The following is a 26,245-nucleotide window of genomic DNA, read 5'->3' as shown; positions in this document are numbered from 1 at the left end:
CCGGGGAGCTCCCACCTCAACCTCTCATCTGCAGACCTCCAGCGCAGCAGCATTTTGCTACAGCTACACAGGTGTCACAGCTGTGGGCGTAGCAAGGTGGGGCACTCTGGCTCCCACCACCCCCCAATGTGGATTATATCATTTCCCCACCTTGGCTCACTGAAGAAAAGGAAGGAAAGGGGCGAGCAGAGGAAGCACAAGAACCTCTGTCTCCTGCTTGGTGTGGGAGAGGCCTCGAGCAGTACCAAGGCGGCCTCACCTGGTGGTGATCAGGAAGTCCAGACAATTCCGTGTGCTGCCCAGCGTCGTGATGCTGTTCAACCGGGTGCAGCAGAGGCTACCAGAGATGCCCAAGGTGTTCAGGGCTCACCCCTGGCAGGGCTCAAGGAACAAATGGGGTGCCAGGGATTGAACTCAGGGTTGACTATGCAAAGCATGCACCCTCCTGCTGTACTATCACTCCAGCCTATAGAGCCGCATTGCTTAAGCTTGTGATCTGTGGATTATTTTCAATAATGCTCGGGTGAATCCTGGGCTCCTGCATGCTGGGCACGTACCCCTTGCCAAGTCCGCACAGCTGTCCTGCTCCCCAAGCCCCACACTCAGCTGCCAGGGTGCTGGGGTCAGGCCCAGTGAATGAGGTCAGGACCTTCAACAAAAGCCAGGCTGGGCGCCAGGTTTGTTGGGAGGCGGGGAGCACAGATGTCTTTGCCTAAGCCCCATCGTGCAGCTGCCTACCCAGATCCATCATGGGGATTGCAAAGTCCAGAACCTGACCCTGGCCCCCCTTCCTGCCCTGGCCCAGCACAGATGGAAGGTGGAAACCACGTGGGCCTGGTTCCCCCAAGGGAGATGGTTCCCTCCCAGCTGTCCAGCTCTCAGATTCCGAGGCAGTGGGTGGCCAGACCAGCAGCACAGAGGCTCGGTGGGGGTGTCACCTTTGCTGCTGGGCCCAGTGAGCACTGACGACACCACCATGCAGTTCCCAATGGGGCCTGCCTGCATCTTCCTGAGAAAGGGAATTGCGGAGAAACAGCGGGTGAGGAGGGCACAGAGGACTGTGACGGGGGGGGGGGGGGGGGGGGAGGGGGGAAGGATGGGAGGGGACGGGTCGGGAAATGGAAGGAGTAGGGAGGGAAGACCTGGAGAGCATGCCAGGGAGGAGGGGAGATGAAGCCAGGAGAGAAAGGGGGTGTGAAATGGAAAGGCGCAGGGGGTGGGGACGGGCAATGCTGAAGCCCAGTCTGGCCCATGGATGCTCACTGACAATGGTGATGATAGTGGTGGTGGTGATGGTGATGACAGTGATGATAGTGATAGCCTTTGTTCTTTATTAAACTGTTCCCTCGTGCCCTGTCCTGGGGAACTTCTTTGTCTTTGTCTTCCTGGTACTCTTGTTCATCCTGGTGCCCAAGTTCTTTGCCTACCCTTAAGCCGGAGTTGGTGAGAGTTTCATCCGTAATGTACAGGCAGGGAAGTGGCGATCCACGTCAGGCAGCCCTTCCTGAGACCTATGTGGTCCCCAGGAGGCAGGCTTCGTTCCCTGAGGTATTAGATGACCCCAGGAATATTTGGTGGGTGGTTGGGTGGCAGGGCAGGGGCAGCAAGAAAGCTGGAGCCATACCTGACACTGGGGACATCTGGGCTGGGGCCCCAGCCTGCAGGTCACTGGACTCTGGGTAGAGTCCTGGGCAGAAGGTACAGTGGTGGGTGGGGAATGAATCATCAGGGGGGTCTGGAAAGAAGCCAGAGCTGTGGGGGGTGGGGGCATGACCCACATGCTGCTCCTGGCCTGTGTGACAGCCAGGGAGCAGTGTCATGTCACTCCCTGGCCTGGGTGGGGATCTTGCAGCTGTGTGCCCTCAGGGAGCTTCCCTACCCTCTCTGATCCTCAGGGTAAGACGGGAATGATCTTTCTGCCCATCTCTGATAGAGATGGTCAGAAAAGACAGGACTTGGTGGTAGCAGGGTTTCCCCCCACCCCCTCCCCCTTGCCCATCACCAGGGGAATGAGTTGGGAGGAAGGGAGGTGAGCCTGGAGTCAGCTCTGGGAGGATGAAGCATAAACGTTTGAGAGTCCTGATGCATCCTCAATCCTCTCCCCTGACCCCGCTCCAGGAGAGACCGCTGGGACAAGATGAGATGGAAGGTGATGCCCCAAACCTACCCTACCAGCACCTGCCGGCCTGTCATGTAAAATTCTCCGGAAAGAGTCCCTGCCCTTCCCCACCCCGATGACTCTGGAACTTTCATGTCCTGAGAAAGCGTTTCTTCCCCCAAGTGTCTCACAGTTCTGGGGGGATGCACCGCTTGGGGAAATGACAAAACTCATCCCAGTCTTGGAAGGTGCTTCTGTGGCCGCTTCTCCAGTTGCAGGAATGGTTCCTCTACACAAGGCTCACATCCTCCATCCTCAGAAAATACTGGGGTTTTCGAGCCGGAGAGATAGCACAATGGGGAGGGCACTTGCCTTGCACATGGCCAACCAGGTTCAATCCCCGGCATTGTATATGATCTCCCAAGCACCACCACCAGAAGTGATCCTTGAGTGCAGAGCCAGGAGTAAGCCCTTAACATTGCCAGATGTGGTTCCCAAGCCCCGTCCCCCAGCCCCCAAATTGGGATTTTTGAAATGTGTTCCCCTTTCTTTGAGCCTCAGGGATGGTTTCAAGGGACCCTACCATATCCCCTGATTGTTTCAAGGCCTCCACCCCTACCCCCTGCTCGCCTGCCTTCTCTCTCTCAACTTTCAGAGCTCCGGGAAGCCTTTTTGGAGTTTGACAAGGACAGAGATGGGTTTATCTCGTGTAAGGACCTGGGCAATCTCATGAGGACGATGGGGTACATGCCCACGGAGATGGAGCTGACAGAACTGGGCCAGCAGATCCGCATGAACTGTGAGGCTGGGGGGTGGGGTGGGCAAGGGGCACAGGAACTGGAGTCAGGGGGAGGGGGAGAGTCTGGGAGGAAATAGCTCAGACTCCTCACAAGGGCAGGGGCTGGCTCTGGCTGCAGTCTCTGTGTTCTGACTTACTATTCCTGGTCTATTTTAAAAGGAAAGTTGACCAGCACCCTTTTAAGCATCAGTTTCCCCATCTGCCCAGTGAAGGTGCAATCCTTCCTTGGTTCTGAGGGGGCCTTCAGGGGCACAGGAAGTGCAGGTTCAGCCTTAGTGTAAGGTGATGCCATCACCTCTGCCCCCACCCATGACCCCAGCCTGTGGAGACCAAAGTGCAGGTCAGGATTACCCTTAAGGGTGCAGCGAGGGGTCAGAGCATTAGCACAGCGGAGAGAGCATTTGCCTTGCTACGGCCAACTCGGGTTCAATCCCTAGCATCCCATATGGTTCCCTGAGCACTGCAAGAAATAATTGCTGAGTGCAGAGAAGGAGTAACCCCTAAGCATAGTGGGGTTTGACCCAAAAAGCCAAAAAACAAAAAAAGGCTGCAGCCAACCTTGGAGGCTGTGGATTTAGGGCTGTACCTGGCCCTGAAGCCACTGTCACCTTTGCTCCACAAACAGGTGGATGTGAGGGGTGTGATGATGGATAGGCTTGATGCTTTGTCTCTCCCAGCCCCCCTCCAGATGAAGTTGGATCATAGTGACCTTCATTGGCACCTTGGACCCGTCTAAACCCACCCCTGGCCCACTGTGCAGCTGAGGGGACCAAGGGCAGCTTAGCTCAAGGAATCTTTTCTCAGCTTATGTTTACTCTCTGTCTAGCCCGTTCAGGCAGGCAGGCAGGTGTGGGACAGATGATAGATGCTTGTCTGTGTCTGTCCTGTCATGCACTAGGATTTCTTGGGTCTTCTTTGCCCCAGATGTTAACATGCAGGTGAATGGGCACAGCCCCCCGCCACCCCGAAAGTCAGGCCCCAGGGACAGGACATGGACCCTCACCTCTGCTCTCTGTAGCAGGGGGTCGCGTGGATTTTGATGACTTTGTGGAGCTGATGGCCCCGAGGCTGCTGGCAGAAACTGCCGGCATGATCGGAGTCCAGGAGCTGCGGGATGCCTTCAAGGAAGTGAGTGAAGTTGTTTTCTGTTAGAGTAGCGGTGTGTGTGTGTGTGTGTGTGTGTGTGTGTGTGTGTGTGTGTGTGTGTGTGTGTGTGTGTGTGTGTGTGTGGTGGGTTCTCAACCAGGCCTGGTGCCCTACCAGAGCCCCAAGGCTGGTGGTTTTCCAGCATGGTGCATTCTGGAGGCTGATGTTCTGACTCTGTGCTCAGCTGAGTTCTTGGCTCAGCCGCTCTTGGTCTGGTGGAGGCCACGGGACTGCTAAGTCCTCTGTTCTGCTCCTGTGCAGTTTGACGCCAATGGAGATGGGGAAATCACCCTTGGGGAGCTGCAGCAGGCCATGCAGAGGCTCTTGGGGGAGAAGCTCAGCCCCCAGGAGATCGCCGAGGTTGTCCACGAAGCTGATGTGAACGGGGATGGCACTGTCGACTTTGAAGGTGGGATTTTTGGGAGGATTCACCTCAGGGATCTCCCTCCAATTCCCCCATTGGATTTCCCTCCATCTGGCCTTTTCCTCTTTCTGTCTCTCCTCCCAGTTTCAGGATTCAAGCTTTAGGAGCACCCGTCCCAGCCCTTTCTCCTCGTGCCATGCCTAGGAGTGCCATCTCTTTCTGGGCTTGCTCTCACTTGAGACTGTTCCTCAGCACCCCTCTATGGGGCCTCCTTCATACTTAGGGCAGTGGCAGAACTCACTGTTACTTCTCTCTTCCCTTCCTCTGCCCATGGGAACCTTTTTCTAGGAGGCTGGGAGACACACAGTGCCTCTCCTGGTGGAGAGTGGACAGATGAGTCACTGGGAGCCAGGGGTCACGTTCATGGGCTTTTCCAATCCAGGACCCTCTCACCTATGTGGGAATGTCCTAGTTATTCCATCAGCTTAAACCTCCCCCCTTCCAGCTCTGCAGAATAGGTGAGAGGACACTCCAGGTTTCAGTGATAGAAATTGTGACCCCAGACCTTGTTTGTGGTACTGGGTGAACTAATCTCTAGGCAGGGATGGTAAAGAACAGGCTTATCTACCTTTGAGTATCAGTCAGGTTAGACATAGTCTCTGGCCAGATCAGGATAGACTTACCCACGACGTTAGGTACATTGGCCAACCTCATGGCATCTGGCCAGTTAAATGGCCCTTAGGCCTTCAGAATTTGTTGAGAAGAGGAAATAAAGACTTATTACCCCATTTTTACAACATTTCACATGTATGGTTTGGGGGTTTGTTTTTGGGGGTCCACACCTGGCAAGGCTCAAGGGTAACTCCTGGCTCTGTGCTCAGGGATTACTCCTGGCAAGTCTTGGGATACTATCTGGGGTGCCAGGGATCGAACCCGGGTTGGCCACAAGCAAGACAAGTGCCTTCCCTGCTGTACCATGTCTCTGGCCCCACACTTCACATGTCTTATGAACATTTGACTGTCGAAGCATCTGAAGAACCTTGTCTGTAGCCATCCCATGATTCCCAGGTGGTAGAGAACAAAATCGGGGCTTTGGACGGTCCAGTCATTCCCTAAAGCTCACCTTTGTTTCCCAACACATTTCATGGCTCAAAAACAAAACTGTAAGGATCATACCAATGACTCCTACAAACAGGGGCCTCACTAGGAACTTTCCCTTACAGAATTTGTGAAGATGATGTCTCGCTGAGAAAGTTCTGGACACCCCAGTCCCTCTCCTGACTGACGTGGAACAAGCATTTTAGAAGACTGACCCCGTGGCTTCTTCAAGAAGGGTGGGGAGATGTAGCTAGATAGTAGCTGGATTGGGGTGGCTGTGCCCAGGCTAGGGGCTGGTGAGCACCCACAGAACTGGAGTAAGAAGGAAACATGTATGGGACATGGAGAGGCACTCGGGCCAGCTGCCATTTCAGAAACCTCCAAATTAAATATGTGCTTGGATCCATGTAACCTGATGTCCCTGCGACCTGCCTGGTTCTCCTTCAGGTTCCTTCCAGGGTAAAATAGTCTTTCTGTTCCCTCCTCCACTCCTCAGCTGTTACAAGTCCCCACCACAAGAGAGAGGCAAGGCCATCTGGAAACTAGTCTCCTGAATCCACCAGGTCTGCAAAGGGTTAATTAAGGGTTTCCTTTCTTCCCCCGCTTTTTTTTTTTTGATTCTTGAAAGTATACAGAGTGCTTTCCCCTCTGCTCTTCTACTTCCTCCTCCCTGTGTCAGATGCACAGGCTACTGATTTAAATCATAAATCTGGATTAACAAGGTTTAGGTCAAGCTGATCTCCTGGTAATTAATCCTCAACACCCCCCACCCCAATCTCCCCAAAAAGTTACTGTGAAAAGAGAGGACTGAATCCTTCAAATCCTCAGCTCTACAAGAGGGCTGCAGAAACATTCCTGGAAGCTTCCTCCTTCTGCATATGTCCATATATCATTCATTTACCCACCCAGCCACTCCTCCTCTATCCACCCATCATATACCCAACCCATTGTTGTTTGCCCATTATCCACCTAAACATCCACCCATCCATCCATCTATCCACCCCCATCCATCATGCATCCACCTATACATCTACACCCACCCACCCATTCATCTATCATTAATTCACCAATATGCCATCCCTCCATGCATCCCTCCATGCATCCATGCATCCATGCATCCATGCATCCATCCATCCATCCATCCATCCATCCATCCATCCATCCATCCATTCATGAGTTTCCAAGAAAAGTGTGGTGGGGCCCACAGGACTCGAGCGTTTGGTGGCTGAGAGCCACTGTGAGTCTCTAAAGAAAAAGGTGTGGGCTAGTGGGAGACTCTAGCATTCGGTGGCCGAGAGTCGCCTCTCTGGGCCGGACGATGGTGACAGACGAAGGACCTGGGGAGCAGAGAAACAGGGACCAGGGCTGGTTGGCTGTCAATTTATTTCTCTCTCCTCCCTAGCATAGTCCGATCTCTCCCTTTATGGCACAATCCTAGTCGTAGTTTTGGTCATAGTCCCAGTCATCATAGTTCCATCATCCTAGTCTCCTCGTAGTCCTCTACTTTGTTCTATTCTTCATCATCGTCATAGAGGTCTCATAGAAGGCTATGAGACCTCTACTTCCAGTCATTGTCCTCATCTAGTCCTTCTTCTAGTGCTCAAAGTCTCAAAGTTTTAAAGACTCAGTGCTCATTCTAGTGCCAAAAGTCCCAAAGTCCCAGAATCTCCAGTCTTCTTTCTCCTCCTTTACAGCAAAGTTTATAGAAATCATGAAGGGTGGAGATACACAAAGGTGGGGTTGAACAATTATCATGACAACAAAGAGAGATAAATCCACTCCTTCAGGAGATTAACTCAAGAACAAAATCTCTTCTGAGGGTGCAGCACTCCAAATTATTAGGAGATCCAATCAAGGGCAGAATTCATCCAGGGTGTATTGCTTTCCCCTTTACTCAGCTAGTAATCCATTCAAACAATCAGTAAATTTACTTTTTATAATATTTCTAGTTATTTTTTATATCACAGTAGCACTGTAGCACTGTCGTCCCATTGTTCATCGATTTGCTCGAGCAGGCACCAGTAATGTCTCCATTGTGAGACATGTTACTGTTTTCGGCATTTTGAATTTGCCACGGGTAGCTTGCCAGGCTCTGCCATGAGGGCGGAATACTCTCGATAGCTTGCCAGGCTCTCCGAGAGCCTGGGTTGGCTGCATGCAAGGCAAATGTCCTACCCGCTGTGCTATTGCTCCAGTCCATGAACATAGTAAGAGATATATTAAGCTTAAAGGATTGGCTCTTCCTGGGAACATCTCGCCATATATTCCAGACCACAGTCCTCAGGCCAGGTTAGTCTTTCCTAACCTCAGCAGGGTCTGTATTCAGTTACTTCTTTAGGGATCATGACAGTTTGTTCCATGACTGTGCTCTTAACTTATTATACTTATGGTGCTTAGCTTGTTTCCTTTCGATGCCATGGTAGCTTACAGCTTGCCCTGGGTCCATCCAGTCCCTTCATCAGGACCCTGCTTTTGGAGTGCTAGGAACTAAGGGCAATTGAGGCTTAAGTCAAGTAAATATGGATGCCCAGGAGTAAATATTATTTGGAGTCAATTAACTCCCATGTTACAAAAGCATAGCATTAACTGTCTTCTGTGTCTATTCAAAAAGGACACTGCTAAATAAACCATGCAAACAACATAAAGGAAAGAGAAAAAAAGAGGATTATTAGTGCTTCATGGAATTGGGTGTGCCTCAGGGGCATTGTTGTGGGAGTGGCTCAGTAAATCTAAGATTGCACTTATTTGTGGAATATAAAGTAACAGAATAAGAGTCTAACACCCAAGACCAGTAGAGTTAAGTACCAGGAGGATTACTCCATGGCTTAGAAACCGGCCTTGCATGCTGGGAGAAAAGGCAGCTCAGATAGAGAAGGGACCACCAAGTAAAGGGTGCTAGGAGGGCCCATTTGGGATGGGAGATGCGGGCTGAAAGTAGACTATAGTTCCATGTTATCTCCTGGCCTGGCTGAGAAAGAACCATCTCTGAGACCACCCAGACCCTCTGGCCTTTGTCAGCTGAAAGCAAACAATAGGCAAAGTCTCCAGAGATGCTGGGATAGCTGAAGCATGGGTTCCTACACCCTCTCTGGATTTCCCCACAGCAAGAAGTCAAGTGGGGTTGTGACAAGCTGCTGAGAGTTTGGGATATTTCAGTCACTGTAGCTGTTCTCATCACGCTGAAGAATACACCCACTGGGGGGTTGGAGCGATAACACAGCGGGTAGGGCGTTTGTCTTGCACGTGGCCGACCCAGGTTCGAATCCTAGCATCCCATATGGTCCCCCGAGCACCACCAGGGATAATTCCTGAGTGCAGAATCAGGAGTAACCCCTGTGCATTGCAGGGTATGACCCAAAAAGGAATAAAAAAACACCCATTGAAGAAGAAGGCAATTTCAGCATTTTAGGGACTCTTGTGCTAGGCCAAATTCGGGATCTCTAGAGTACAGAATATGAAAAGGGATGGAAAAGCAAAAGATAATCTGGAGTATTCTGTAGGCCTGTGCCAGGGAGCAGTAGCTGCCAGACAGAAACAATTCTGGTTATGCAGAATGTTGCACTGAAATTTGAGGGAATGTAGGGTGGAGCTGAAGGACAGTGGGGAGGGAAATTACCTTGCATGTGGTGAACCTGGGTTCGATCCCCAACACTGCGTGTAGTTGGAGGGACTTCAACACAAACAGGGTTTCTCTTTGCTCCATTCCCTTGCTTATCATATGATCTTGGGATATCTAATTCCTAAGTACATTAAGGTGTAACCTTATGCCCTTTAGAAGGCTTACTTTTTTTTTTTTGAGACAAAAACAAGTGTTGGGGCCAGAGCAACAGTACAGTAGGGAGGGTGTTTTGTTTGCCTTTCACATGGGTGATCTGGGTTGGATTTCTGGCACCTCATATGGTTCCCCTGAGCACTGCCAGGTGTGGGCCAAAATAAAATATAAAAAAAAATAACAAGTTTTGACAAGGATGTAGAGAAACTGGAATCCTGGTGCATTTGGTTATGGTAAAGTGTACACTAGCACAGCTCTGTGGCAAAGTCTGGATGGGCCCCGAAACAGGTGAAAGAGAATGATGATGGGATTCAGCAATTATACTTCGGGGTGTTGACCCCAAAGAATGGACAGCAGGCCCCCAGAGAGAGAGAGAGAGAGAGAGAGAGAGAGAGAGAGAGAGAGAGAGAGAGAGAGAGAGAGAGCGCCTTACAATGCCATGATTGTACCAGTGCTATTACAGACAAGGTGGAGAGACGGAAACAGTGTGAGTCTATACCAGCAGACAGAAACAGATGATCGGATCAAGAGAAGGTGAGAGGCAACAATACAGGCACAAATCATACACACATCACAGAATCTTAGTGTGAAAGGGAAGTTGATTTCAACAGGGGCTACAGCACCGACCAGCCTTAGAACCTTGTGTTTGGCAAAACAAGACCACAGGTTGTTGAGTAACATTGATAAGTTGACATGATCACTCGGGACAAGAACTGAGTGCTGAAAGGAGGTAAGTCGATACACATGATAACTTTTCAGTAACAGGATTGCAACCACTGTGCCTCAAAGAAAGAGAGAGAAAGAGAGAGAGAAACAGACAGACACAGAGACAAAGTGCTGGGGTGCAGAGAGTGGGGGCTGGTGGGGGGAAACCGGGGATGGTGGTGATGGGAAATGTACACTGGTGAAGGGACAGATGTTGGAATATTGTAGGACTGAAACCCAGTCATGAACAACTTTTATAACTATTTCATGGTAATTAATAATTATTTATATATGTTAAATATATAAATTTAAAATTTAAAATTATATATATATGTATATATACATATATCACTGTATCACTGTCATCCTGTTGTTCATTGATTTACTTGAGAAGACACCAATAACATCTCTATTACACTCAGCCCTGAGATGTTAGCAGCCCCTCCTTACTCATCTTTCCCAATGATTGGAGGCTATATAGGTGTGTGTGTGTGTGTATATATATATATATACATATATATATACACCTATATATATTTATATGTATATATGTAAGATATATATATTTATATATAAAATAAATAAATGTATATATATTTTACACATATATAAAATATTTATATATATGTAAAATATATATACATTTATTTTAAAAAACCAGTGAGAGGGATTTGGAGTGCCTCTTTTTACAGTGAGAAAGTAGAAGGGGAAAGTTTCGGGGGTGGGAAGTAATGGGATAGTGGGGGGGGTTGTGAGAAGGCTGGAGGGGCTGGTTGCTGATGAGAAGATGCAGAGTTTGGGTTATTTTTTGGTAGTGGTGAGGAAGTCAGGCCACAGCTGGTTGTGTTCAGGGTCTGTTTCTGGCTCTGTACTCAGGGATCACTCTTGATGGCACTTGGGGGACCATCTGTCATGCCAAGGATTGATCTGAGGTCTGCTGAGTACAAGACAAGTGCCTAAATGTTTGTCCCAGCTCTCCAGACCTCAGAGTTTCAGTTCTAGAACCTGGAGTGTGCACTGAGAGGGGGAAACTGACTCAGCAACATGCTGTCCTGAGTCTGAACTGCCCATTTCAAACACCTGCCCAGGGTTGGCCTGTGTGAAGCACAGTACGGCTTATAAGGAAGAGAGCAAGGTGTGGGTATGGTTTCCTGTCCTAGGGGTAAATGGATGGGAATCACAATCCCTATTTATTAACTTTTTGTTTTGGGGCCACACCTAGGAGTGTTCAGAGCTTACATCTGGCTCTGTGCTCAGAGATCACTTTTGGCAGGTTCAGGAGCTCATAAGGGATACCAGGATTTGAACTTGGGTCCTGCTGTCTCTGGCTCCGGTGAAGGCCTTCTAAACCATGCCTGATGGTCTGCATCTCAGTCCACGTGTGAATGGTCCCACATCTACGCAAGGGTGAGGGAGGATTTACAGTACAGAAACCTCACACCCATTACCCAGACTACTTCAAAGCAACAGCAACAATCTGTACTGACAATAGTCACCATTGAAAAACATTGTGACCATCACAATATTTTCCCTACATTATCTGTCCCACCTAGATTCAGACAGAGTGGCATTGGCGGGGCGCAGAGAAACTGCAGCTGGGCCAAGTCGCAGCACCGTTGGGCATGGAGCCGCGGCGGCAGTGCGCTCAGTGACTCATCCACTGCAAGGTGCTGCCCGCCAACCACCGAGTGACCTGGGACTCAGTGTAGGTGTTTGACCTGGCACAGACCCTCCACGATGGGGTCCTGCTCTGCCAGTTGCTCCACAACCTCTGGGCGCACTCCATCAACCTCAAGGAGATCAACCTGAGGCTGCAGATGTCCCAGGTGCTGCCCAGAGACACAGGCAGGTGCGTGTTTGTCAGTGTGCAGATTGTTACAACATACCAGTCGATCAAAATCTTACATTCAGTACACTGGGAACACCTGTAAAGGCGATTAGAGGCCATCACAAAAACCTCTGTCCCTCTTGGAGAGCCCAGCAAGCTACTGAAAGTATCCTGCCCGCATGGCAGAGCCTGTCAAGCTACCCGTGGCGAAAATGCCAAAACCAGTTACAATAATGGGCCTCACTTCGTGTTCCTGGAGCAAGCAGATGCCATTGGGCTACACTAGCACGCGACAGGGACAAATGGAGACGTTACTGGCGCCCGCTCGAGCAAATCTATGAGCAATGGGATGACAGTGCTACAGTGCAGTGCTATCTCTCCCACCTAAAAGACCTGAAAAATGAAGAAAATGATCAGGCAGACCCCAATAGAGAAAATTCCACAAAGCACTTGACCAGTCCACCTCATCACTGTCAAGGGCCTAGTCAGTTGGCTGGAGTTAATTATTTTTTACTAAGTTTACATGGTGATGGAAGCGGTTGTGGGCATAACTGCTGGGGAATACAGAAGTACAGGGAAGTGGGGGGATGTTGTCCCCTCACTTCTGAGAAGGTCCTGAGCTTTCAACAACAGGGACCTGAGTACCTGAGGTTTCAGCCAGTTATGTTTGCTATGAGCCTCAGTAGTCCTAAGGCGATGGAGTTTGGCCAGTGGTGGCTTTGGGGTGTGTCCTTCTCCTCTTCTTTCATTGCACTTTTTCTACATTACCACTAAAACCATTCTAAAAAACAAAGTTGATTAAAAGCATTTTAGGCACCGCACCCCATATCCTACCTTCTTGGGCTTGCTCTTGAATTACTTTCCTTCTCAGGATTCATACTAAGATTTCCACATAATGCCCTAAAATAGCCTGGCAGTTTCATAATATCTTTAACTTTGAACCTGCCTATCATTATAGTTAACTGGGTAGGTATTAAAAGATGTACAAGCTAGTACGGATTGTTTGGACTTTATTCTAACGTGGGTCATACTGTCAGTGATGGATCCTCTAATTGTGCACCACAAGTTACTTCAAAAAGACATAAATACTAGTGAAAATAAAAGGATTAATGGTGTATTATTTCCAACTGTGGTTTTTACACCTGCTTTCCTGACAGAAGAGTGGCATAATTTTGTGTTTACAGACGAAGATGTCTTGCTACTGACCTACCCTAAATCAGGTAAGGCAGTGGGGTCAGGTGATGATATGGTCTGTGGCTCTGTCTGTGGGCATTAGGGAAAGTAGAGAGACTTTTTATAGGCCAGACCACCAGTGTCCAGGGAACTGGACGTGGGCCTGGAACAGAGTCATCCTAACAATGTGGGGTGGGGGAAGCTATCCAGGCTCTAGGGGGGGCCCATAGGACGGAATCCTAAACCTTGTCAGATGTTTTTACTAAGGACAGGATGCAGAAGTCCAGAGGGAGCTTGTCAAAGATCTGGAGGGGGAGCTTGGTTGTTGGTTATCTGCATTGTAGCCGCATTTCTATATGCTACTCTGACTAAGCTGGAGGTGTGAGTAATAGGGAACTGAAAGAGGGAAAAATTCTATCTAAATTGAGATTCTAAGAATGAATGTGATCAACAAGCACCCACCAGCCCATTATAACGTCAATGATTCAGTAACACAATTATAAAATTATAACAGTGATCACCAATTAACTTTCATTGACCTAAGTTTGGATAATTCCATTTGCTTTTGTGTTTTAACAAACCATAGGAAGTAAATTTGTTTGTATCTCCTAAGCGGGCCAGTTGGGATAGTGGGTGGGAGACTGGGGTTGTTGGTGGAGGAGAGATCACACTAGAGAGGGATTGGTGTTGGAACATTTAATTCCAGAAACAACTGTATTTTGAACAATTTGGTAAATCATGGTGCTATAATAATTTTTTTTAAAAGCAATACATGTGAAACTGTTTTTTGAACAGATTGTTTGCAGGGAAAGATATAAATGTGGGAGCAGGGGTAGGGCATTTGCCTTGCATGCAGCCAACCTGGGTTCGATTCCCAGCATCTCATGTGGTCCCCCGAGAACCGCCAGGAGTAATTCCTGAGTGCCGAGCCAGAAGTAACCCCTGTGCATCGCTGGGTGTGACCCAAAAAGCAAAAACAAAATAAAATAAAATTTAAAAAATTTAAAAAATGTGAGAGGTGACCATTTAAAAATGGTCAGGAAATGAAGGTCTAGTAGAGTGAGTATTTGGATGATATGAGTGTTATATCCTTGGGGGGATCACAACATTTCTAGGGGGTCTTAGGAAACTCTCCCAGCAGTTTTCAGAGCTGGAGTGGTTCATGCAGGTATCTAACACAGAGCCTCTAGCATGTCTGACATTTGATCCTGCCCACTGTGCTGTCACTCCTGTCCAGATGCTAAGGGAAACACAGTGAATGGGTCAAGACTGAGGCTGAAGTCTGGAGCAAGTGCAGAGAAAAGGCCATTGGGCACAGAGTCAGAAGGGAGAATCAAAATCAAGAGCAAGTGTCTTGGCAAGAGGTGGGTAAAATGTAGCACAGACATGTAGCACAAACAACTTGTCATGAAGGAGTGAAGTGCTGAAACAGCCACACTATTTTGTGTACTCGCAACTGAGTATTAAGTTCAGCTGGCTCTATTGATTCCAACAAATAAGTCACACAAGGACAAAATATTGTGCTGGTGTGCTTAGGAGAGGTACCTGCAGTTCTGAATCTCAGGAAAATAGAAATAGAGAGGTGGTGAGTAAGGACTGGAGGAAGGGGAAAGGGAGTCTTCATATGAACTGGGTGGAAAGGACCTGCTTGAATGTTTTATAACCGGGCATGTAGTTACTTTTTTTCACAAAGGGAGCTTTTAAAAAAAATTTATTTATTTTTAATTAGTGAATCACCATGAGGGTACAGTTACAGATTTATACACTCTTGTGCTTATGCTTCCCTCATACAAAGTTCGGGAACCCATCCCTTCACCAGTGCTCATTCTCCACCACCAGTAAACCCAGCATCCCTCCACCCTCCCCAATCCCATCTCCCCCCACCCCACCACAAAGGGAGCTTTTAAGTTGGGCTATGTACAGGGGAAATGGGCGGGGAACTCCTGGTATGTTCAAAGGACTGTGATATTTGCTTGTTTCTTTGCTTATGGTGTGTTTTGTGTCTTGTACATAGTTTAATACTTTTTTTTTGTTTTTGAGCCCCAACAGCAATGTCAGGAGTTATTCCTGGCCCTTCACTCAGGAATCATTCTTGGCAGTGCTCGGGGGTCTATATGGGATGCCAAGGATCAAACCTGGGTTGGCTGCATGCAAGGCAAACACCCTCCCCACTGTACTGCTCTGGACCCTATAGTATACATTTTAAAAGTCAAAGCAATATGTATTATCCTCATTTTTCCTCCTTTATTAAGGAACAAACTGGATGGTGGAGATTCTTTCCCTGATTCATTCCAAAGGCGATCCCAAGTGGATTCAGTCTGTGCCAATCTGGGACCGCTCACCCTGGATAGAGACAGAGGATGGATATGATATGTTAAAGGATACGAAAGGTCCACGCATGATGTGTTCCCACCTTCCAATCCAATTCCTGCCCAAGTCACTCTTCAATGCCAAAGTGAAGGTGAGTGTGGCTGATGCTTTTCAAATTTGACTGTACCCAGAAGTCAGCTGAGACAAAGACACAGAGTTTCTCCTGTGGGTCTGGAGTGGGATGTGTGGATCTGTGTTAGGTGGTGTCACTGTGCATTCCTGAGTTTGCTGTCAACTGTCCTACAGTATATCTGGGAGGCAGGAGAAAGTGGATATAAAGAGTCCTGTTCTGTACTACATCGCCCCCCCACTGTTATCTGTCACTATCACTGTCATTCCGTTGCTCATCGATTTGCTCGAGCGGGAACCTGTAACGTCTCCATTGTGAGACTTGTTGTTACTGTTTTTGGCATATCAGATACTCCACGGGTAGCTTGCCAGGCTCTCTCATGTGGGTGAGATACTCTCGGTAGCTTGCTGGGTTCTCCAAGAGGGGCGGAGGAATTAAACTCGGGTTGGCAGTATGCAAGGTAAACGCCCTACCCACTGTGCTATCACTCCAGCTCTAGCTAATTTAATTAGATCAGTGTGTCCTGCACTCAGGGAGCAGCCCAAAAACTATTCATAGGAGACAGCTGGAAACGTTTACAAATAAATGAATGCCTGAAGCCAGGTGAGTGGTTGGCATCCCCCTAGATTCCTGCCCCCTCTGTCTCTACTCATAGTTGTCTGTCAGCAGCCTAACAGAGCTCTCATGGGAATGACAGGTGACCCGCAGGAATTGGACCCTAAGGCAATTGACTGTGTATCTGTAGATAGGTGGGCTGGAGCAAGAGCACAGAGGGTAGGGCATTCACCTTGCACGAGGCCCCCCGACCTGGGTTTGATTCCTTCGCCCCTCTTGGAGAGCCCGGCAAACTATCGAGAGTATCTTATCCTCAGGGCCGATCCTGGCAAGCTACCCATGGCATATCTGTCAAAAACAGTAACAACAAGTCTCACATGGAGACATTACTGGTGCCTGCTCGAGCAAATCAACAAGCAATGGGATGACAGTGATACAGTGATCTGTAGATAGGAGTTAGTTTGAAATGAACAGCAGAGGAAAGTGCAGAAAGAGTGAGTCCATGTGGATTGACAGGCGCATCTCTGCCTCCTGCTCTCTGGGCCTCCTCCTGGACACACAATACTCTCATTTCCTTATGGAATGAAACACGTGGGGACTGAATGGTGTTTCGTGTCCTGGAGTTTCTGATCTCTGTGTGCCCAGAAGCTCCTCAGTGTCCCAAACTCAGTTCAGAGAAACTCTGAACATCAATATTGGCAGATGGTAACATTAAGATTCAGGACTGGGCATGTTTGAAACTTATGTTCGGAGGAGCTAATTCTTGCATATGTTTTAAAAGTTCTGAATTTGAATTATATTGTGAAGATGAAAATTAGTCTCCCCCTTAGTTATTTTTGTATTGTGTATGTTTTCTTGGATTACAGAAAAGGAGATGTGTGCACGTAGAATGGGAATTGACCTGGTTAAAAAATGCTATTATTTATTTATTTATTTATTTATTTATTTATTTTTGTTTTGGGGGACACATCTGGTGATATTTAGGGCTTACTTATGGTTCTGCACTCAGAGTTCATTTCTGGTGGTATTTATGGGACTATGTGGGGTGCTGGTAATCAAAACCAGTTTGGTCACATACAAGACAAGCACCCTAACTTCTATCACTCATGCCCTTTGAGGCATTTTAATTTTATTTGTTTTTGAATTTTGGGCCACACCTGGCAATGCTTGGGTGACTCCTGACAATGCACCCTGGAATCACTCCTGGAGTGGTCAGGGGACCATAAGGGATGCCTGATTGGATGCTTGCAAAGCAAGAATCTTTCCTGTGTACTATTTCTCCAGCCCTTGGCAGAAATTATTTTGTTTGCTTGTTTACCTGCTGTACTATGTCTCCAGGCAGAATTTTTTGTTTGTTTGTTTTGAAATGTTTTTATTTGAGCATAGAACCTGAGATTAATATGTTATATCTAACAATATAGACAGTAAAGACAAGAAACATGACTTTACTCATTTAAACAACATTTCAAAAATGAGCAAACAAAAAAAAATAAACCTTTAGGTGTATAAAAGTATATATATACATACATATGTACATATATATACATATATATGTAGGTGGTCACCTCAGTGGGGGTAAGTTTGGGTTAAAAGGGTGATGGTTTGCTGTTGCATGGAAGCTCGAGTTTGAGGGGAGACCACAAGGATGTCCTTTGTGGCACACTGGAAAGACAGTCATGTTCTAAACTGATGCTTCTCAATATGAATGAATTTTTTAATGAATTTATTTATTGAATCATCCGTGAGAACAGTTACAAAGCTTTTGGGTTTAAGTCTCAGTCATACAATGATGAAACACCTGTTCCTTCACCAGTGCACATTTTCCACCACCAGAAACCCTAGTATACTCCCCATCCCACGCCCTCCCCCCACCTGTGTGACAGATGATTTCCACATTATTCTCTCAATTTTGATCACATTCAATATTTTCACCAGACCCACCATTATTATTTGGGATTTTCCCCCAACACTCAGAACTGCTGAAAAGGCAACATTAGACAGTTTGTTTTCTATTGCTGATTATGAATAGCATATGATGTTGTGCAGCTGCTATCGCAGTTTTGGAATTCTGAAATTTTAATTATTAAATATGAAGGGATTAATGCCAAAAGCCGCCGGGTTCTGAGATTTGCTTGTGTGTCTCTGAGATTATGGCCATTAAGCAGCTTGATCAGTAGCCAGAGGGACTGTTCATGGGCGGTGACTCAGGGTCTCGTGGGGTGGGGTAGGACAAGGGCTGGCTCCACTTCCATCCTGTGAGGCTCTGAGCATCTCATTATTGCTGGTGCAAATCTGACTGTCCAATGGCCTCTGGAAGACGGTGGCCACCTAGCCGTCAGGGGGAATAGGCAGAGGGATGGCACCTTTTCCCACCTGGGGTGGCCCAGTGCTGGTAACCTAATGCGAAGTCCATACGTATTTCTGCCAAAAGCCTCTGAGTTCCAAGTTTCACTTGTGTGTCTCTGGGATCATGGTTGTTAAGTAGCTTGATCAGTAGCTGGAGGGATCATTCGTGGGTGGCGACTCTATGAATAAATTTTTATAGGAAGAATAGAACACAATTCTAATGCTTATTTTTATCCTCCCTTTTCTTTTGAAGATGATTTATGTCATTAGAAATCCCAGAGATGTTATTGTGTCTGGCCATTTTTTCTGGAAAGGCTTAAAATATGTTCAAGAAGCAGAATCAATGGAACAATATTTTGATTGGTTCCTCGAAGGAAATGGTGAGTGACTGGAAAATACAGTAGTTGGGTGGAGGATGTCAGAGTCCTTCATGAGATCTCATGTTACACCAGATGGTAACTCACTGTCTTCCCAACAAGTGAGCACCCTGTTTGTCAGTATGGAGCCCAATTTTTCTAGGTCCCAATTCTCTGCTGGAGTTCAACCTCACAAACCTGGAGCCTCAGAAACCACTGGACACACTGCAGTATTTGTCCTCCCTTCCTTCCTTTGTTCCCCTGGGGATAGAGCCTGAGAGCCTTTTCATCCAATACCTGGATGAAAGAATCCCAACTTCCATGATATCTTGGAGTGTATCTTTGTTTTTTTTATTTTTTATAAAATTCTTCACAATAATGGATTACAATCAGTATTTCAACACCAATGCCACCACCATTATATCTTCCTTACCACCACAATTTCAAATTTCCCCACCACCACTCAAGCCTGCCCCACAGTCAGATGCTAGATAATTTATTTTGTATTACTTGTTATGAATAGTATGAGATGTCTGTAAGGGTCTATCTCACGATGATTCAACAAAAAAAATTTAAAAATTAGTATGAGATGTCTTGGAATTCTAAAATTTTAAATAATTGGAGTCCGGAGACATCTCTGTAGTGAGCTGCTCAGTTCCGAGATTAATTTATGAGTCTCTGGATTATGGCCATTAATTCACTTAAATGACACCCGGAGGCAGTTCGTGGGTGTAATAAGTCAGCACCCCAGAAGGGCGAAGAGATGGGAAGGAGCAGTTTATTCCTAACCCCTTGATGCCTGGCGTTTTTATCCACTGGTCCCGTATTCCTGGGGTTTTCAGCAATTTTTTCTCTTGCGTGGGGGACCCAGGATGAACCTGTGAATACTGGCCATGAGGGTGGCAGCGATTTGGTTCTGGAGGTTTGCAGCTACTGGAGTTTATCTAGTGCAGGCAGAGAGAGGATGCCTGCTCCCATCTGAGATGCCCCAGTGAAATCACCCTGGCATAAGGTCCGGAGACATCTCTGCAGTGAGCTGCTCTGTTTTGAGATTCATTTATTTGGGAGTATCTTTGCCAAGCTCCAGTAATATCTTGTCTCATGTTGAGGAGCTTTATGGTTTGGAATCTTACATTTGATATTTTATCCATTTTGGTGCTAGAGAAATCATACAGTAGTGAAGTGCTTGTCTTGCACACGACAGACTTGCATTTGATTACTGGCACTCCAAAGAGTTCCCTGAGCTTACCAGGAGCGAATCTTGAATATAGAAACAGGAATAAGCCCTAAACACCCCCAGGTGTCAATCAAAAACAAAAAAAGTGTAATTTTTGACCCATTTTGAGTTAAACATGATGGTGTAAGATAGATTTTGTTCATACTTTGAAAAGTGGGTATCACATAGATGCGCACTTTTCACAGCAACACTGATCCAACAGTCATCTGAGCCCATTCTGTGTTCCTTTTGCCTCTGACTTTTGTCTCTGACTCTGATGTGTGAGCACTAAAGGCTGATGACTAGGTGATGTCTGCATTCCCTACCTACTGAGCCCCACCAGATGAGATTATTGTCTGATGCCAACATGATACCATTTTGATGCTGTTTATGATCACACTATACCATTTATGTTCACACTAGAAGTCAGGGTATGTGAAGCCTTCAAGCTTTGTTCCTCTTGCTCAGGAGAGATTGGGTTACTTAGAGCCTTTTCTACTTTGAAAACTGTATAAACACACTTCTATGTTTGTAGAAATTCCATGAAATTTTGAAAAGAATTGCATTGGTTCTTAGGTCCCTCTGTACTCTGCATGCAACCACAATCCAGGAACACAGTTGTCTCCCATTGATTTGTGCTTCCTTCAGTCCCCTCAATGAGTGTCTTGCTGTCTTAACTGCATGGGTTTTGACCTCCTGACTATTTCATTCTATTCGTAAGATCTTGGAAATGGAAATTTAGAAAATCCCATTTCCCTCTGATGCATTCATCACTTGGATATAGTAACACACTGTCCTCTGAATTTCTTGTTGATATAGTTGTAATGGGGTGTTCTCTCAATCAAGCACACCAAGATGATCCATGGTAAGGGAACAAGGAGGTCTTTATTACACCAACTGATCAGGCCAGTGGCTCTCGCCTAGGCAAGGACCTGAAGTTTTAGAGAAGCTCAGGGGTCCTAGACCCTATTTTTATTATGTATGACTGCAACCTCATCATTACTTTTCTTTATACTCCAGCAGTGTAGGGGCACATGCACAGGATGGCATCTTGGTTGGGCATCTTTAAAAATCTTTCCATGTACAAGCAAAAATCATCTCTCTTTTGTAGAAAGATACAGATGATTTTATTATTTAATTTCAAAAATAATGCTGTGTACTGTATTGTTTGTTCCATATATACTTATGTATAATTACAATCTTTCATTATCCCATCTGTAACCCAGTTCCAAGCCATTTCTTGAATTCCGAATTTCAAATAGTCTATAAATGTTTTCTTGCTAATGCTCAAACATGATACATAACACACTTTGAACTTTTCACAAATGCCTTGTTCTATGTTCCCTGCTTTCCCTAGACTAAAACTTTAAAGATACTGTTGGTTTTTCTATCCCCACATAGCCATCATCACCGGTGCTCTCCCCCAAAATGAAAAAACAACAAAACAAAACAAAAATGTGAAATATGCTCCTACTACACCAACTAACTTAAGCAAATATTTACCAAATAAATACAAATAGGCTAATTGCTTAGGAAATGAATACAAGGTATGACTCCATTCCCTGTACAGCTTACAAAGTTCTGATTATATTGGCCTACCAGAGCCAAGCTGTGCTAATGTGGCAAGAATAGAATATTGAGCTCAAAAGGCAAGTAAAAAAGATTAAAACTCTGATGTGAGAAACAATCGTGTTTTAAAATGGTAGTTTTTCGACACAGTAGTAACAGTTACTTTCCAAAGGATAAGTAGAGGGTTTCAAGAGAAGGGAAGTGAGAAGGGAGTGGACATAAAAGGCTCTAGAAAGAATGGTTTTGCAAACCTCCCGTTGCTGTGGTGGCCATGTGACATCTTATGCTCTTCACTATCAGCAATAGAAAACAAATTATCAAATGATGTCTTTTCAGCAGGTCTGATTGTTGGGGGAAAATTCCAAATAAAAATAGTGGGTTTTCTGTCAGAAATTGAATGTACTCAAAGTAAAGAGAGAGTAAAATGAAAATCATCTGCCACACAGGTAGGGTGGGGGGTTGGATGGGGGGTATATTGGGGTTCTTGGTGGTGGAACATGTGCACTGGTGAAGGGATGGGTGTTTGATCATTGTATGACTGAGACTAAAACCTTAAAACTTTGTAACTATTCTCACGGTGATTCAATTAAAAATAAATAAATAAATTAAAAAAGTAGATAAAAAGAATGATTTTATAGAGAATACTCACCACAAACAAATTCAGATAGGCTAGGAGAGCTACCTAGATTCTAGTAGCTATCACTCTACACTCAATGCAGAGAGAAGGTTTTCATGGAGAAAGAAAACTTTTGCCTAACATTTCCAAAGTTTTGCAAACTAAACACTAGATTCATATATCTATCAATATAATTGTCTAAAGAGCCTGGCAAGCTACTTGTGGCTTATTCAATATGCCAAAAACAGTAACAATGACCCTTCTGCTATGTTTCATACTAGTTTTCTGAAAATGTCACGGTTCTAAGAAGAGAGAGACATTCTGTCCATATATCACCTGAAATGAGCCTTTGTTTAGGGTCCATCTCAAAGGACAACAGGAGTGAGCAGGATGCGCAGGCACAGTGATTCCCACCAGTGTTCATCAGACAGAAGAGCTCAGACATGCTCTACACCTGCTGAACCCAGTGCAGTCAGGGCTGGAGGAGAGACACCACAGCGGGGAAGCAACTGGCCTTGCTTGCAGCCAACTCTGAAGTGATCCACAGCCCTACATGGCTCCCCAAGCCTTGAGCGCAGATCCAGACATAGTCCCTAAGCACGGCAGGATGTGGCCCCAACAAAGAAAGTACAGTACATTCAGATGTAACCACTAGGGGGCGGCTTGACCTTCCAAGATCACAGGACACATAAGAAAATGACATTAACCAAGAAAAAGTGTCTGAGAAAGTGCTAAATCATCACAGTTGGAAGCCCGCTGCGATCTCATAGACACATTAGACAATTGCCTGGAAAAAAATAGTTAAAAATAGAACAAAAGGGCCAGAAAGACAGGACAGTGTCTAGGGTACCTGCCTTGCACATGCCTGACATATGTTTGATCCCCAGCACTATATATAGGTTCCCTGAGCCCTACCAAGAATAATCCTTGAGCACAGAACCAGGATTTAGGCCCTGAGCACCAGCAGAGGTGACAATCCCAGTCCCCTCCCCCACCGAAAAATAGATAAAAAAAATAGGACAAGGCTCTTAGAACAGATGGGGGGGTAAAGAGGGAGAGAGAGAGAGAGAGAGAGAGAGAGAGAGAGAGAGAGAGAGAGGAGGGGGGGGAGAGAGAGAGAGAGGAGAGAGAGAGAGAGAGAATTTCTTAAGAGACAGTAATAACCCTGGCAACAGTTAAAGCTGAAGAAGGACAATATCTTCAAGATTTACTGTGTCTCTCCACTGGTGGTTGGGTTGCTGGACAGGAAATTCAGAGACCCTGAAAGCTGTTGCAGAGGTGGCTCAGGCAGGACACCCTCCCCCAGGATATTGGAGCACCGTGTCCCCACTTCCTCCCCTTCACTCAGGAACACTAGGAGAGGCCCAAGAGTTCAGAGGCTGAGCAGTGTTGCCTGAGGTTCGACATACGGAGAATCCTATCTCTCATGGTGTGGCACCCACTCCTTTCTCTGCCTCCCCACTCTGCAGTGCCCTATGGATCGTGGTTTGACCATATGCATGGCTGGATACCCATGAGGGATCGGGAGAACTTCCTGCTGCTGAGCTATGAAGAGCTGAAAAAGGTAACTCTGATTCTTGTGGTCTGTATCCCTTACCATTGCACCCTTTTCCCTCTACCTCCTCCTCTGTGTCTCAAACCACCTTCTAGGCAGACAGAGGCATGTCCTCCTAGGGGGAAGACAGCTCATGTCAGGACACCTCACTTTGGTAGGCACTCTCCAGACTCCTTACTCTTGCCCGTGGTTCTTTGTTCCCTTTGAGAACATTGAAAGGGCATGGCCGCCACACCCAGACACAGACTATGCATGAGAGACAAATGGGCACTGGGTCCTCCACTCTTGTCACCGCTGGATGTGCTGCTCATGGGGGTGAAGAATGATGGGCTGTGGAAGCAACTTGAGTTGCCCAGATGCATCTGTAGGAATTTACTATTTCCCAACATACCACCCTAACACGAGTGTTTCCTTCTATACCCACTCCCGTCCATCTTCTGAACAAGTTTCCAGTCACCAAAACAACTTTCCTTACAGTCATTTCTCAAGTCAGAAGTTTTCCTGTGAAACATAATCAAGACTCATGAAAAAGAAAGTGAAAAGCTTTTGAGTTCTGGGAGGAACTAAGGTCCATGAGTCACAGAAAAGTCCTTCCAGAGACACATCCTTTTTCTCATCATCTCTTGCTGGTGCCTTGTATTCCTAGTCCAATGACTGACACTGTGTATAGGATGACACTGTGCATGTGTAGGCTCCTCAGTTGGGGTGTTTCTGAACAGCCTTGATGGTGCCATGAGAGCTGCAGTTTGTCCCTTTCACCGTGTCAGCTTCTCCCTGGACCTGTTTTGAGTGACTCTGACCCAGGTGTCTAAAGTCTTTTCAACATCTTCCGTTCTGGACCCTGTTTAGCAGCAAGGGCTCACCTAGCCCTCAAAGACCTGCCTTCTTCACACTCCCTGTGTCCCCTCTGACTCTTTCCATCCTGTCCAGCTCCTGGGCGCTCAAATTTCCAAGTGCTCTTATGCTCCTCCTCCCCTTCTCCCTTTGGGGATTCTTCCCTCTCATCTCCTTTCTGGCATCTTTCAAATCACTGCTCTTATCTGGTCTTCGTCAAGGACACAAGAAGAAGTGTGCAGAAGATCTGCCAATTTCTGGGCGTGGAATTAGAACCAGAAGCCCTGGATTCAGTCCTCGAGAACTCTTCCTTCCAGGCTATGAAAGGAAATAGGATGTCCAATTATTCCCTTCTAGATGGTATTGGTATTGATCTAAAGACATCAGCCATGATGAGAAAAGGTAAAGTAAAATGCTGCATGTATGGCAGGACAACAGGGTTGAGATCAGAATAGTTTAAGTTCATCCATGGACATTGTCCATCGTTCATTGCCCTTCTCCATGACCTGGGTGAAAATCTATCATAGTTATGACATGGGCTACAGGCACTGGTGGAAGCTGATTTATGCTCTGGGATCATCTGAGATTTGTCGGGTCAATATATCTCTCTCCTCAGAAGTTGGCATGGAAGTATCTTTTCTTGAGAATTCCCATCCACTGTAAAATAGCCCAGTCTGAATGACCTGGGAAAGACACTAAGATTAGGGACCGTCTTGTCACTATCCTGAAATAGGAAATGTCTAAAGGAGAGTTTTCTTCTGGTGGGAAGATATGCTAGAATTTTCACTCTGCTGAAAACCTGTCTTGTGAAAAGTTAGTGCACGACCTTGGATGATAAAACACAATGATTTCTCCATTCTCAGTCTCAAGGTGAAGAGTTTGTCCAGCAAAACAGTGGAGAGTCCCATTTCCTCCAAACCTGTTGTTAAAACATATCCAGGAATGTCTGGCTATCAGGAAGGAATGAAATGATTTTCATATTCAGCCCAGTTGGGCTGTCACTCAGGTAATCACATAAGGAGAGCCCCTCCTGCTAAAGGGAGAGATCTCCTCCAAACCTCAAGTATTCTGACCTAGAAATCCTGGCCTTCAATATCCAGACTGAGATTAATCTAAATAAATTAATTTCCATTATTTAAAAGGCAAGAGAGGGACTGGAGACAAAGCACAGGATAGAAGTCCCTTGCCTTGCATGTAGCAGACCAGCTATGACACCCAACACCTCCTAAGTCCCCTGAACTGCACCAGGAGTGATCCCTGAATGAAGACTTAAGAGTAAACCCTGAGCACTGCCAGGTGTGTCCCCAAACCAAAACACAAAACAAAAGAAGAGAAACGGCTCTCTCATCACTCTTGCCAGTTACACTAAGTAAGGTGAACAAACTTAACACAGCATAAAATTGTTTGTTCTTAGCTTTCCTTTTCTGCATCAGGACTTGACAGAGGTCAGTTTTGTGCCCGGGACAGGAGGTAATGTGTTGGCATCAGCAGACCTGACATCATCTAATCGGAGTCTCTCTTTTATCTTTGTCAGGAGTTTCTGGGGACTGGAAAAATCACCTCACGGTGGCACAAGCAGAAATCTTTGATGAAATATACCAGGAGAAGATGAAAAGTCTTCCTCCAGAGCTGTTTCCATGGGACTGATGTTCTAGAATGTTCAGAATCTCATACAGATATTGACCATCATTCTGTCTTTGCACAAGTGCATGCCAGGGGGCTGATTGTTTATGATCATTTATTTAACCCTGGCATTCTGACTCACAGGTCTTTGC

The 26,245-nt window shown here is 46.4% G+C and overlaps 1 protein-coding gene across 4 annotated transcripts; it reads left to right on the top strand.

The window, feature by feature from the left end:
* The first annotated feature begins 906 nt into the window (after positions 1-906).
* LOC101553824 (calcium-binding protein 5) lies at positions 907-26,245 on the top strand. 4 transcript variants are annotated; one of them, XM_004619798.2, is made up of 6 exons: positions 907-1,039; positions 2,119-2,149; positions 2,754-2,897; positions 3,916-4,025; positions 4,305-4,452; positions 5,631-5,967. In XM_004619798.2, the coding sequence occupies exons 1-6, from the start codon at positions 977-979 to the stop codon at positions 5,654-5,656; spliced, it is 522 nt and encodes a 173-aa protein (XP_004619855.2). In that variant the 5' UTR covers positions 907-976; the 3' UTR covers positions 5,657-5,967. The 4 variants fall into 4 exon arrangements, with proteins under 4 accessions (XP_004619855.2, XP_055001927.1, XP_055001926.1 ...); XM_055145951.1 differs by lacking the exons at positions 907-1,039; positions 2,119-2,149; positions 2,754-2,897; positions 3,916-4,025; positions 4,305-4,452 and adding exons at positions 15,236-15,444; positions 18,578-18,704; positions 23,551-23,645; positions 24,692-24,872; positions 26,005-26,245 and having other exon boundaries at positions 5,675-5,741; XM_004619711.3 differs by lacking the exons at positions 907-1,039; positions 2,119-2,149; positions 2,754-2,897; ... (1 more) ...; positions 4,305-4,452; positions 5,631-5,967 and adding exons at positions 12,832-13,030; positions 15,236-15,444; positions 18,578-18,704; ... (1 more) ...; positions 24,692-24,872; positions 26,005-26,245.

This window comes from Sorex araneus, chromosome 8 (assembly GCF_027595985.1).
Source record: "Sorex araneus isolate mSorAra2 chromosome 8, mSorAra2.pri, whole genome shotgun sequence".
Taxonomy (NCBI): Eukaryota; Metazoa; Chordata; class Mammalia; order Eulipotyphla; family Soricidae; genus Sorex; species Sorex araneus.
This window is presented reverse-complemented; position numbering and strand designations above follow the sequence as displayed.